This window comes from Canis aureus, unplaced genomic scaffold (assembly GCF_053574225.1).
Source record: "Canis aureus isolate CA01 unplaced genomic scaffold, VMU_Caureus_v.1.0 ptg000475l_RagTag, whole genome shotgun sequence".
Classification (NCBI taxonomy): domain Eukaryota; kingdom Metazoa; phylum Chordata; class Mammalia; order Carnivora; family Canidae; genus Canis; species Canis aureus.
The window spans coordinates 1-12,702 of record NW_027554648.1 but is presented as its reverse complement, the minus strand read 5'-3'; the positions used below and the strand labels follow the sequence as shown (position 1 = coordinate 12,702).

The 12,702-nt window shown below is 36.6% G+C and overlaps 1 protein-coding gene across 1 annotated transcript in view; it reads left to right on the top strand.

The window, feature by feature from the left end:
* LOC144310159 (outer dynein arm-docking complex subunit 2-like) overlaps positions 1-12,525 on the top strand; it is a gene marked incomplete at its 3' end in the record, with an annotated part of 27,835 nt that extends 15,310 nt beyond the window's left edge. The window contains exon 4 of the mRNA XM_077890905.1: positions 12,379-12,525. Coding sequence (XP_077747031.1) covers positions 12,379-12,525 — 147 coding nt within the window. The remainder of the gene's footprint in view (positions 1-12,378) is intronic.
* Positions 12,526-12,702: the final 177 nt, after the last annotated feature.

The following is a 12,702-nucleotide window of genomic DNA, read 5'->3' as shown; positions in this document are numbered from 1 at the left end:
TCTTCCCCCAGCCACCATGTTGTGAGGGTGGTGCCTAATTTTTTTTTTAATTGTCTTTGATCAAATTCGTGAAACACTGGTGTTTATTTCACCTTTCATGTGAGCCAGGGGTCTTGCTAGTTACTCTCCTGCTCTGTTACGTATCTGCAAATTGAGATCTCTCAGGCCATGAAAAGTGAAGTTACCCCCCAGCTTTGCAGTGACCAAGACTCTGTTCCACAGTGAGCAGAATCACATCAGAAACTCAAAGAATCACATCAGAAATTCCACAAGGCTTCCCAGGAGACCCCGCAGGCTCTGTCCTTGGCATGTTTTAGATTTCCCCGTCTGGAAGGGGATTCGCTGCAGAGACATTTTGAAACTTTAAAACCTTTGTTAAAGACTACTTTTGTGGCATTCAGTTCCTTAATAATCTTTCATGAGCTGATTAAACACACACACAACCACCTTAATTGGTTAAAGAGTTCTTCTAAGTGGTAATTGGGAGTTATGTGATTTTTCATTGCAGGAATTTGATGTACTTTACAGTCAATTACAGTTAATTAAATTCCTTTCCCCTTACTCGGGTTTTGGGTATGGAGGTGCAGGTAGTGTGATCCTTATTTCATTGGTGGAAAAGCTGAGAAATAGTTCACTCTGGGCCACACAGAAGGCGAGGTGGCCGTGGGCCAGGCTGATGTTCAGGCTTCTATCTTTACTGCCTGTTGCCTAGTTATTCTGTTCCTCTGTCAAGAAACTCAGGACACAGAGGGCCTTCAGGCCTTGCTGTTGTGTCCTCCTATTTACTCTCTTGTTTGGTTTTCTTCATTTGAGTAAGAAACTAAATAAACAGGGAGCATTTCTAAACAAAGGAATTCAATGTTCATTTCTGGAAGGCACTATGAGAGTGTGCTCTTTGGCTAAGTTTATACTGAAAGAGATGGAGAAGATTGTGATAGAACAGTGTTATTTGTGTTCAGCAGAATCCTTAAAAAAATGGAAAAAATGGTCACTTTTTATATATTCAAATGAATGGCAGTAGTTAGAAAGCAAAGTTACTACCACCTTCCTGAGAAAGTCTTTAAGTTAATACATGTGGTGTTGCATTGATGTGGGTTAACTTTTAAAAAAATGTCTCCATGACAAAAGAGTTTTATCCTTAAAAAAAAAAAACACTGTTAGAAATCATAAGATATTTTAAATTGCATCACCTAAAAAATTTCTACTTAGTAGAATTTGCACTTATGTTTTCTTAAATACTGCAAGGTAAGTCATGAACATACTTTAAGTACTTGGATTACTTGAGTTGTGTGTCACTTGTATATTTATATATTGCCCCCCAAAAAAATGATCCTTTGTTACAAAGGAGGTCATGAAAGTGACGGAGAGTCTCCTCATCTCCACAGAGGAATCTGTATTCCACAAATAAACTAATTGAGCTTTTTAGTTTTTGAGCTATAAGCTCTTTTTGCCCCTTGGGTATCATAAACAAGAGTGGAGAAAAGCAAAGATAACTGGATAAGAACGATAAAGTAATGCTACTGAATCATAACACTTCATACCACCATTGGCTGACATTATACAACCACATCAACTTACCTACTGGAAAATGACGATGTTAAAAATCTCAAGGGAGCTCCCTTAAGCTTTAACTCATTCATTCATTCATTCATTCATAAATGTACCTGTGAGCCCGCCCAGCTAGAATACAATTCTATGATATTACACATTGCTCATCTAGCTAGTCATAAGATATTTGATTGTAAAGAACTTTGCTATCAAACTTTTATGTGACTTCTGTTCAGTTTTATGTAATCTGAAAATGTAAAATGGGGGGAATTTGTTGCTCAGTGTATTGCCAGCAACACTATTGTTTGTTCCTCAAAGTATGCTTTCCCCCAAATTTACTTGAGAGGCTAAATAAATGGTAGAAAAGTAGCGTTGCCTAGTTCCCAGTTTGTATAATGCTTTAGGCTGCTTTACTTTTTATTGAAAAAACACATATTCAGGTCCTATTATAAAAGTTTGCACATTGAAGAATCTATAAATAGAAGAGTTAGGGAGTAAAAGGTACCAGATTTGGTATAAGTGATCTTTTCATTTTATATGCATATACTTGTATTGTACTCATTATTAGAAATTGCATATTTGTAGGAAAAATATTAAACTCTAGGTCCCATTGTGGTCCACTAGCCTTTGCTAGTCCCACTGGCAAAGGCTGTGGCTCCTTTCCCAGCTCCTGCTGTCTGGGGGTGTGTGGCTGGCTGTGGCCTTCTGATATTTCTGGGACATGCAGGGCATTGCAGAAGCACACGTTTCTCTTCTAGCCCTCCCTTATCTCTTTTCTGTATTTAAGTTATTTAAATCTTATAAAAATAATACATTAATATATACCCTAAAATTTAAGCCATGCAAAAGAATAACAGGGAAAGCCCCCTTCCAGATGTTTCTGTTTATATAAATATACGTATGAAATTTTTATGTATGAAATGAAGTCAGACTACTTGTTATGTGACATTTTGCATTTTATATTTAATGTTTTCTTGGTGATCCTCCATATCTGCCTCAGTTCTTCTAATTACAACATTGTTTTGTACTATATGAATATATCAATAATTTATGTAACAGTTCCCTTACTGATAACATTTTGCCTTGTCTCCCAGATCAATTTTTATTATTACAACATTGTAAATATTTTTACATATTCTTTGGATATGTATCCTATTTCTGTAGGATAGCTACTTTGAAGTAGAATTGCTTGGGTCAAAGACTGTGTACATTTAAAATTTTGATAGTTCTAATGGGGAGGTGTTGTTCAATTGGTACAAAATTTTAGTTTCACAAGCTCTAGAGAGCTGCACAGCATAGTTAACAATATTGAATTGTACATTTAAAAAATGTAAGAGGGTATTTGATCTCATGGTAAGTGTAAGTATGACAAAAAGGGAAGAGACATAAGAAAACTTTTGGAGGCAATGGATGTTCCTGTTATCTTGATTGTGGTGATGGTTTCACAGATGTACGCATGTGTCCCAACTCGTTTTTTGCATATCAGTTCCACCTCAATCTATTTTAAACAAGAAACAATATATGCACAATGAAGTTAGAGAAGTATTACAATGAAATTTTAAAATTTAAAGAGAAATAATGAAAAGTAATAAACTGACCAAGCTTGGTTTGAATAAAAAAAAAATTTTGTAGCTACTTACACAAAGCAAATACTAGTTTACACTCAATTAGTAATATACCAATGATTTTTGACCTTGAACACAGTGAAATCAGCCAGGCTCCTAAAAACTAAACAAAGCAAAAATCTCAATGCTCAGGTAATATTCATGGAAGTTTTAAACCAATTGGTGTGAAGTGGGATCTAGGCAGATTGTCTTTAAAATCTTTCCAGGGTGTTAAAATTATTTGTTTAGAAATAAGGTTCATTGTTACAAATTCTCACTAATCTACAGTCTTTTTTTATTTTGGCCAATTCCAAATGGGGAGAGAATGTATCTTTTTTATATATATAAATTTATTTTTTATTGGTGTTCAATTTGCCAACATATAGAATAACACCCAGTGCTCATCCCATCATGTGCCCCCCTCAGTGCCCGCCACCCAGTCACCCTCACCCCCCGCCCACCTCCCCCTCCACCACCCCTAGTTCGTTTCTCAGAGTTAGGAGTCTCTCATGTTCTGTCTCCCTTTCTGATATTTCCCACTCATTTTTTTCTCCTTTCCCCTTTGCTCCCTTTCACTACTTTTTATATTCCCCAAATGAACGAGACCATATAATGTTTGTCCTTCTCCGATTGACTTATTTCACTCAGCATAATACCCTCCAGTTCCATCCACATCGAAGCAAATGTTGGGTATTTGTCGTTTCTAATTGCTGAGGAATATTCCATTGTATACATAGACCACATCTTCTTTATCCATTCATCTTTCGATGGACACCGAGGCTCCTTCCACAGTTAGGCTATTGTGGACATTGCTGCTAGAAACATCGGGGTGCAGGTGTCCCGGTGTTTCACTGCATCTGTATCTTTGGGGTAAATCCCCAGCAGTGCAATTGCTGGGTCATAGGGCAGGTCTATTTTTAACTCTTTGAGGAACCTCCACACAGTTTTCCAGAGTGGCTGCACCAGTTCACATTCCCACCAACAGTGCAAGAGGGTTCCCTTTTCTCTGCATCCTCTCCAACGTTTGTGGTTTCCTGCCTTGTTAATTTTCCCCATCCTCACTGGTGTGAGGTGGTATCTCATTGTGGTTTTGATTTGTATTTCCCTGATGGCAAGTGATGCAGAGCATTTTCTCATGTGCATGTTGGCCATGTCTATGTCTTCCTCTGTGAGATTTCTGTTCATGTCTTTTGCCCATTTTATGATTGGATTGTTTGTTTCTTTGGTGTTGAGTTTAATAAGTTCTTTATAGGTCTTGGAAACTAGCCCTTTATCTGATACGTCATTTGCAAATATCTTCTCCCATTCTGTAGGTTGTCTTTGAGTTTTGTTGACTGTATCCTTTGCTGTGCAAAAGCTTCTTATCTTGATGAAGTCCCAATAGTTCATTTTTGCTTTTGTTTCTCTTGCCTTCGTGGATGTATCTTGCAAGAAGTTACTGTGGCCGAGTTCAAAAAGGGTGTTGCCTGTGTTCTCCTCTAGGATTTTGATGGAATCTTGTCTCACATTTAGATCTTTCATCCATTTTGAGCTTATCTTTGTGTCTGGTGCAAGAGAGTGGTCTAGTTTCATTCTTCTGCATGTGGATGTCCAATTTTCCCGGCACCATTTATTGAAGAGACTGTCTTTCTTCCAATGGATAGTCTTTCCTCCTTTGTCGAATATTAGTTGACCATAAAGTTGAGGGTCCACTTCTGGGTTCTCTATTCTGTTCCATTGATCTATGTGTCTGTTTTTGTGCCAGTACCACACTGTCTTGATGACCACAGCTTTGTAGTACAACCTGAAATCTGGCATTGTGATGCCCCCAGATATGGTTTTCTTTTTTTAAAATTCCCCTGGCTATTCAGGGTCTTTTCTGATTCCACACAAATCTTAAAATAATTTGTTCCAACTGAGAGAATGTATCTTGTGTGAATTTGCATATTCCTGATTAGTAGTGAAGTTGATAAATATTTTCATGTGTCCAATAGCCATTGCATTGTATATCTTGCCTATTTTTCTGTGGTTGTGTTTTGAATCTTAATACAAATTAACCCTTTGTTATAGTATTTGTAAGTATTTTCTTTCAGTTTCTCATGTCTTTTTATCTACTCTTCTGTTTGAAAACTTTAAAATTGTACATTAGTAAATATATTGATTTTCCTTCATAGCTTATAAAATTTTGTGTATTAAGAGCTAAGAAGATTTTTCTGATGTCATTTCAAGAGAACAAAAATTTTTTATTTCCTCCTGGTAGGTTTATAGTTTTAAAAAAATGTTTAGAAGTTGCTTCTATCTTGATGTCATTTTATGTATAGTGTGAGGCAGGGATCTAATTTTACTTTTTTTTTTCTTTGATGGAGATTCAGTTGTATCAACACAGATAATTGGCTTCTCCACTCTTTCCTCAAGTGATCTGAGATATTACCTATATCAAGTATTGTCATCTCATATGTGAGAGTTTCTTTCTGGATCCTTCTCTATTACATTGAGTTATTTGGATGCTCCCATGCCAGGTCCATGCTGTTTTAATTACTGCTACTTTGGTGTATTTTAATACTTGATTGGCCAGAGAGTTTTCTTAAATTCTTTAAAACTACTTTTTGCATATTTTCCATTCCAGATCATTTTTAGAAAAGTTGAAAATCAAATAAAAAAAAAAACCCTCAAAAATGCTACCGGGGATTTTGGCTGGTCTACATGAATTTATAAATTATTTTGGATAAATTGCAATTTTTTCAAGCTTTTATTTAAATTCCAGTTAGTTAACCACAGTGTAATATTACTTCAGGTGTACAACTTAGTGATTCAGCACTTAAATACAACACCCGGCGTCCATCACAACAAATGCTCTCCTTAATCCCCATCCCCTACTTAACACCTCCCTGCCTCCCCCCTCCCTTCTGGTAGCCATCAGTTTGTTCTTTCTAGTTAAGAGTCTGTTTCTTTTTCTTGGTTTTCCTTTCTTCCCACCCCCATGTTCATTTTTTTTAATTCTTAAATTCCACATATGAGTGAAATCCTATGGTATTTGTCTTTCTCTAACTGACCTATTTCAATTAGCATTATACTCGCTCTATCCATGCCATTGCAAATGGCAAGATTTCACTCTTTTGATGGCTGAGTAATATTCCGTTGTATATATGCCACATCTTCTTTATCCATTCATCAGTCAATGGACATTTGGGCTTTTTCCATAATTTGGCTATTGTTGATAATGCTGCTATAAATATTCCCTTTTTCCATTCCCTTTGAATTAGTATATTTGTATCCTTTGGTTAATGCTGCTATTTCCTGTATTATAATTTTATCCATTCTGACTGGTGTGAGGTGATATCTCATTGTAGTTTTAATTTGTATGTCCCTAATGATGAGTGATGTTGAAAATTTTTTAATGTGTGTCTGTTGGCCATCTGGATATCTTCTTTGGAGAAATGTCTGTTTATATCTTCTTTCCATTTTTTAATTGGGTTGTGTTTTGGGTGTTGAGTTTTATAAATTCTTTATAGATTTTGGATACCAACTCTTTGTCAACTCGTATGTCATTTGTAAAAATCTTTTCCCATCCCATAGGTTGCCTTTTAGTTTTATTGATTGTTTCCTTTGCTGTGTAGAAGCTTTTTATCTGATGAAGTTCCAGTAGTTAATATTTGCATTTATTTTCCTTGCCTCAAGAGAAGCTGATGTCAAAGGTTAGGGCTGATGTCAAAGAGGTTGCTGCCTGTGTTCTCCTCTAGGATTTTAATGATTTCCTGTCTCACATTTAGGTCTTTAATCCATCTTGAATTTATTTCTGTGGATGGTGTAAGAAAAAGATCTACTTTCAATCTTTAGCATGTCGCTGTCCAGTTTTTCCAACACTTTGTTGGAGAGACTATCTTTTTTCCATTAGATATTCTTTCTTGCATTGTCAAAGATTAATTGACCATATAGCTGTGGGCTTGCAAATTTTAATATCATTCAGTTATCCTATTCAGGAACATGGTATGACCATTCATTTATTTTTAAATTTGTATGTATTTTAGTAAAACTTAATAGCTTCTTTTCCACATATTTTCAACATACTGTGAGATTTACTCCTTGATATTTTTGTTATTATTTTGCTAATACTGGCATGGGAACATTTTTCAAATTATGCATTGTGATTTGTTATTCCTAGTGTATGGGGGAGTTACTCATTTTTAATGTGGCCCTTATATCCACTTTATTGAGCTATTTTTATTAATTATCATAATTATTCAGTATAGTCTTCCAAATCTTTTTAGAAAGGCAGTTATATTTGCTACAAATTTTTCCTCATTGCAGTGACTAGGACATTCCAGCAGATTATCTATTTCTGTAAATGTTCCATGTCTGTTTAAAAGGAATGTGTAGGGAATGCTTGCATTGTTCCTTACCCATTCCCAATAAAAATTCTCAGCAAGCTTGTAATACAACAGTTTGAGTCTAATTTCTTTTTTCCTCTGGAACAATATTTTCTCATTTTCTTTCCTGGAGTTCTATTGAGTCTCATCTCTTGAGTCTTAGGTTTATGAGTGCTGAATCATCAGTATAAAGCCAGTTTGCAAATAAACAGAAAGCAAAGCAATATATTTTACTATTTTGACTTACGTGCTCATATGCCATTCACTCTGAGCATTGACTTTTTACCATTTCTCATCCTGGGACATGAAGAGTATCTGTAAGCCAACCTCTGTGCTGGGTGCCAGGCCCTCTGTCATCATTAATAAACAGTCACTGGCAGGCTTCACTTTTCTTGCTCTCTGAGTGGCATATTTGGAGGAAAAAATGCTGAAATCATTGAAAGTCAGTTGGATGGCTGTGTGATGGCTGTATCTCCTCACCAGGTCTCACCCACTGCCCCTTGATTACAGACGGTGGGGAGCAAAAGAAGGGCCTCCACTCCCGATTGTGCCTCTGACTGCCTTCTTATCTCACTGTCACCATGTGGGACTCTACAGGAAGCTCCAAATGATGGCTCTGGGAGCATGTAGCCTATCAGAGTTTCGTCTACTTGTTTTATAGTATCCTTTTCTGAATCAAGTTACTTGAAGTCTTTATGACACAAATAAGTATCCTTGACCTCTTAATCCCAGTTACCTCCTCTCTGGATAGCTGTAGTAACCTGCATGGTCTCCATATGTTCCATCTGCCCCTCCCTACAGGGGGCCCTTTAGCTGGAATGATCTTTTAAAAATGTACGCAACTCATGTGAGTCCTCCCACTCTCCTCCAAAACAATACCCTTGAATATTTCCTATTAATCTTGAATGAAGATTAAAATCCTCAACCTGGCCTATGGGTGCAGCAGATTCCTTTGCCCACTTAATTTTTTAGCTCATCTTGGATCATTTGCCACCCAGGCTCTGGGTCTCAGCCACACTGGCCTTCGTTAGGTCTTAAACAGACCATGTTCCAATCCTCCTTAGGGTTTTACACATACTGTTTCCTCTGACTGGTGTGCCTTTCATCATGTCCGACCTCCTTCACCAGGGAAGGCTCCTACTCTGTCCACACTTCAGTCCAGACATAGTTTCCTCAGGGAAACTTTTCCTGATGTCCTGGCCTAGAGTCCCCTGTTGCAAACATCCATAACCCTGTGCCACTTTTCTGTATAACACTTCTTAAAGTTTTCATTTATTTGGATGGGCTTAACAATTAAGATCTTTCTTCTCCACTAAGCTTTATGAGCTCCACGAGGCAAAAACTAGATCTGTTTTTGTCTACCAGGATGTCTCTAGTTCCTGGTATCAGACATGGTGAATAACTGCAAATTTGTTGAATGAAAGAATTAAAAAATGGTTGGATGGTTGGAGGCATCTGGCTCCCTGATTTAGTCTCAGATACATTCTTCATCTCAATTTCATAAGCATTTATTTCTCTTTTATCAGCAGTAAGAGGATTGGAGGTAGATATTACTCTATGTACCAGATAAGGTAATACTTTTTTTTTCAAAGATGTTATTTAAAACACTGAGAAACATTGTTTAGAAGAGTGCCTATTGATCTTGTCTTTCCAAAAGAAATTTTGAGAAAAATGAAGGAAAAAGCAAGATCTATTCAACTTTCACATATTAGCAACATGATTGTGATAATGATAATGAACAAAGGCCTCCCAGTCTCAGAAAGGAATGTGAACTGCGAAGTATCTGAAGGCTGACAGAGCCTGGAAATGTCTGAGAAGACGCAGGGGCAGGATGACAACTAGCAAAACAACTTGCATTAATTTAAGAAGTGGAAAAGCTTATTGGAAGCATTCTTCAAAACCCTTCAGAAACTAGTAAAATAATATTTTACTATGTTTTCTCCAGCTCTTAAAACTTCACAAATGCAAATACATGATAAAATGTGAAAAAAAAAAAAGGAAAAAAAAATGTGAAAATAAGTATTGGCAACTAATTACATTCTCAGGGGAGATTTAATTGAAAAATAAGCATATTTGCACTGCTTCTTCTTAGTAAGATGTTTATGGCATCTGGTCAAAGTAGAACAAACATTTGAAAATCCTTTGACATAGCTGGTATTTAAAGAATAGCAATTGGCTAACATTTGTGGCTCTGTATGTTGAATATTTTGGCTCCCATTCGCTGGTATTCATTCTGAAAGATTTATAATCCTTTGGGGAGTGTGGTCAGTGACAAGAGTAGAACTAAATCCTGAAATGTGGAAAAACTAACTTTCCCTAATATAAAACTGTTCTAAAAAAAAACTCTCAAGTCTATGAATATGTTTCCAGATTTTCAGAAAAAAAGCTGCTGATTTACAGAGTTTTTTTTTCTATAAGGATCTAACTTCTCAATGATAAATGAAAATTTTCCATCCTTTGGCTTCAAAAGTGGCTTAGAGATCATTTAGAAAAATATAGTGTCTTACCTTTTGGGCATCTACCACAAGTACACAATTCCTTAAAATTGTTATGTCATTGGTTATGGTGCATATGATGAAATCAAGCACACAAGATAGAAATAATCTAGAAGAGAAAAATTAAGAGACCTCGAAATGAAATAGGAAAGAATGACTGTGCGGAATGTGTAAGTAGGAAAGTGCTACCAAAGAAAATACAATGCAAGTATAGCAGTCAAGAAAGTCCTCTATCACACACCACTGAGAACGCCAGGACAGCATGCTCTGCTTCGGAGTTTGGTGTGTGTGTGTGGACTCTGTTGGCTTGACTGAGGCATGACATGCTGTTTGATACCTTCTTGCTTTCAAGTCATGCTTGAGTCTGAAGGCACTGCCTAAAGAACTCTATCTGAAGCTCCTGGTTTGCATTTTTAAACTTTTCATGTGGGAGCCCACCCAGCTCTCCTCCTCCAGGTACACCAGGGGAATTTTTGGGCTCCTTTTAACCCAATTAAATTCAACAAAAGAATTGTTAAATAATTGTTTCTCTCGCTTTCTCTTTTTTTTTTATATATTATGATTAGCATTTAGATTCTTCTTTATGATTTATGAAATATCTGCCTTCTGTTTTTAAAAAGAAAGGCATCAAAAGTGCTAATGTGTGTTTGAAGAGGTCCTGTACCCCAAAACAAGGGAGATTATAAAATTGAATGTAATAAGGATTTACTATTTTATGTTTCAAAATGAACTGTAGGACGATTGGTGGTGGTAAAAATTTCTCTTGATATAAACAAAAAGACATTAAAAGCTATGGGAAGAAAACTCCTTATTTTCAATGTAAATAGTAAAGTGAAGGCTTTTGCCATTCTCAACTTCATCTTGAATATAGAGGACAGCCTGGATTACTCAGGAAGAAAATTAATATGAAAAGCAGACTGACAATGGTTTCAGCACAGGATAGTGGTTTGTAATATTTTTAGAGATGTGGAGGGGCTTTTATGGACGCATTAAGAGGAAAGGCTGAAGTCTAAACCTTTCTATCTTTTTGATGCTTGCCCTCTTATAATCCCATTTCAGCTTCTTATTTTAAAAGTAACACATCATGTTGTATTCACAAAAGGATTTGTGTGTGTGTGAGATATGAAGGAGGAGGTTGGGCTGCTTGGATATAATTTCCACTTTTGTGTAAATGTATATATTGTATCTATGAACATGTATCTGTAATATAGCAATATAAAGTCATAATCAGCAAATGAGAATAAACATATTTTGTAGGTGTCTTTCTTCAAAAAGGAAAGAGATTTATTTGAGGCCATTCATACTGTGTTTTGAGGTAGAGACCGAAGGCCATCTTTCATGAGCACCTTTTACAAAAATAGTTTATCCTTAGCTCCATTAGAAACATTGCTCTTGTGTCTTATGAACTATTTCGGTGCTTATACTGGAACTCTTATTTACCATCCCGTCTTAATAGGAGGAGAAGTAATATGTACTATGTTGCATCCATCAGAAGATTTTTTATTTTTTTTTTTATTTTTATTTTTTATTTTTTTTCAGAAGATTTTTTAAAGCATTAATGATGGGTGGACATTGCTTAAGAATTCCTGCAATGAATTCTGATTATAATTTCCTGGTGCATCTGTTTCACTGATCAATCATTACATTCTTTTAAATTCTCCCAGATTGTTTTACCTTAAAGGAGCCATTCCCCACTACCTTTTACAGCTGGTGATTAGCCAAGCAGACATTGATCACATGATTCTCAACACTGGGACAGCATTTTGCATGCGATACTGAAGGCTACCTTTTTGTCCTTTATCCATACACGGAGTCATCTCCAGTTCCTAATGGGCTCGCCACCTCCTTCCCAACCCCATGGCCCCTCTCCCACTTAATCCTGGTCCCAGCATGGATTGTTGTACTGCTTCCCACATGGTTTCCCTTTCCTCAGGTTTTTCCCTGTTCCAGACTGTTCTACATACATCTGTGAGAATAATTTCCAGACACGGTTTGGATTGCACAGTATGCTGTTCAAGAACTCCAGGGACGGCCTGTTACCTCTGCATAAAACTTACATTCCTCAGTGGATTTCTCAAGGCTTGCCCCTCGACTCTATTTAATGTACTAATACCACCTAATGCTCTAGCTGTTTAAAGCAGACAGACCACCTTTAAATGTTGACTCTTAATTGGAATAATGTTTTATGATACTCTGTAAAGCTTTTTTGTGCTTCAACTCTACATGATTCATTTAACAAATTATAACCCACTCGGAGAACTTAAAAAAATTTAACATGCCATGTATGGGGAGACACATTTCCCAGTTCATGGATTCATAACCATTAAGGAAATTTCTATAGAAGCGTGATCTTATTTAACCTTTCCATGGCCTTGCGTTTCGTAGGAAGGAAAAGAGATAGCTACAGTGATTGCATTGCGTTCAATAAAAGATTTCAACTTGGCGCAAGAGACCTGCCAGTTGGCAATCAGAGATGTTGGAGGCCTTAAAGTTTTGATAAATTTACTGGATACTGATGAATTCAGATATAAGGTGAGTGGCTTACCTCACGTGGGTGATGAGCCTTGTTCATACCTCTTTGTGCTTCTCTTTTTACTGATACGTCTCTGCTACCTCTGCCTAGTTCTTTTCTTTGCCTGCTCATCTCACTGATAGCTTGTTCCTTTTGTTCGCTGCTCTTCTCTTCTTGGCTGTGCTTTATCTTCTGGT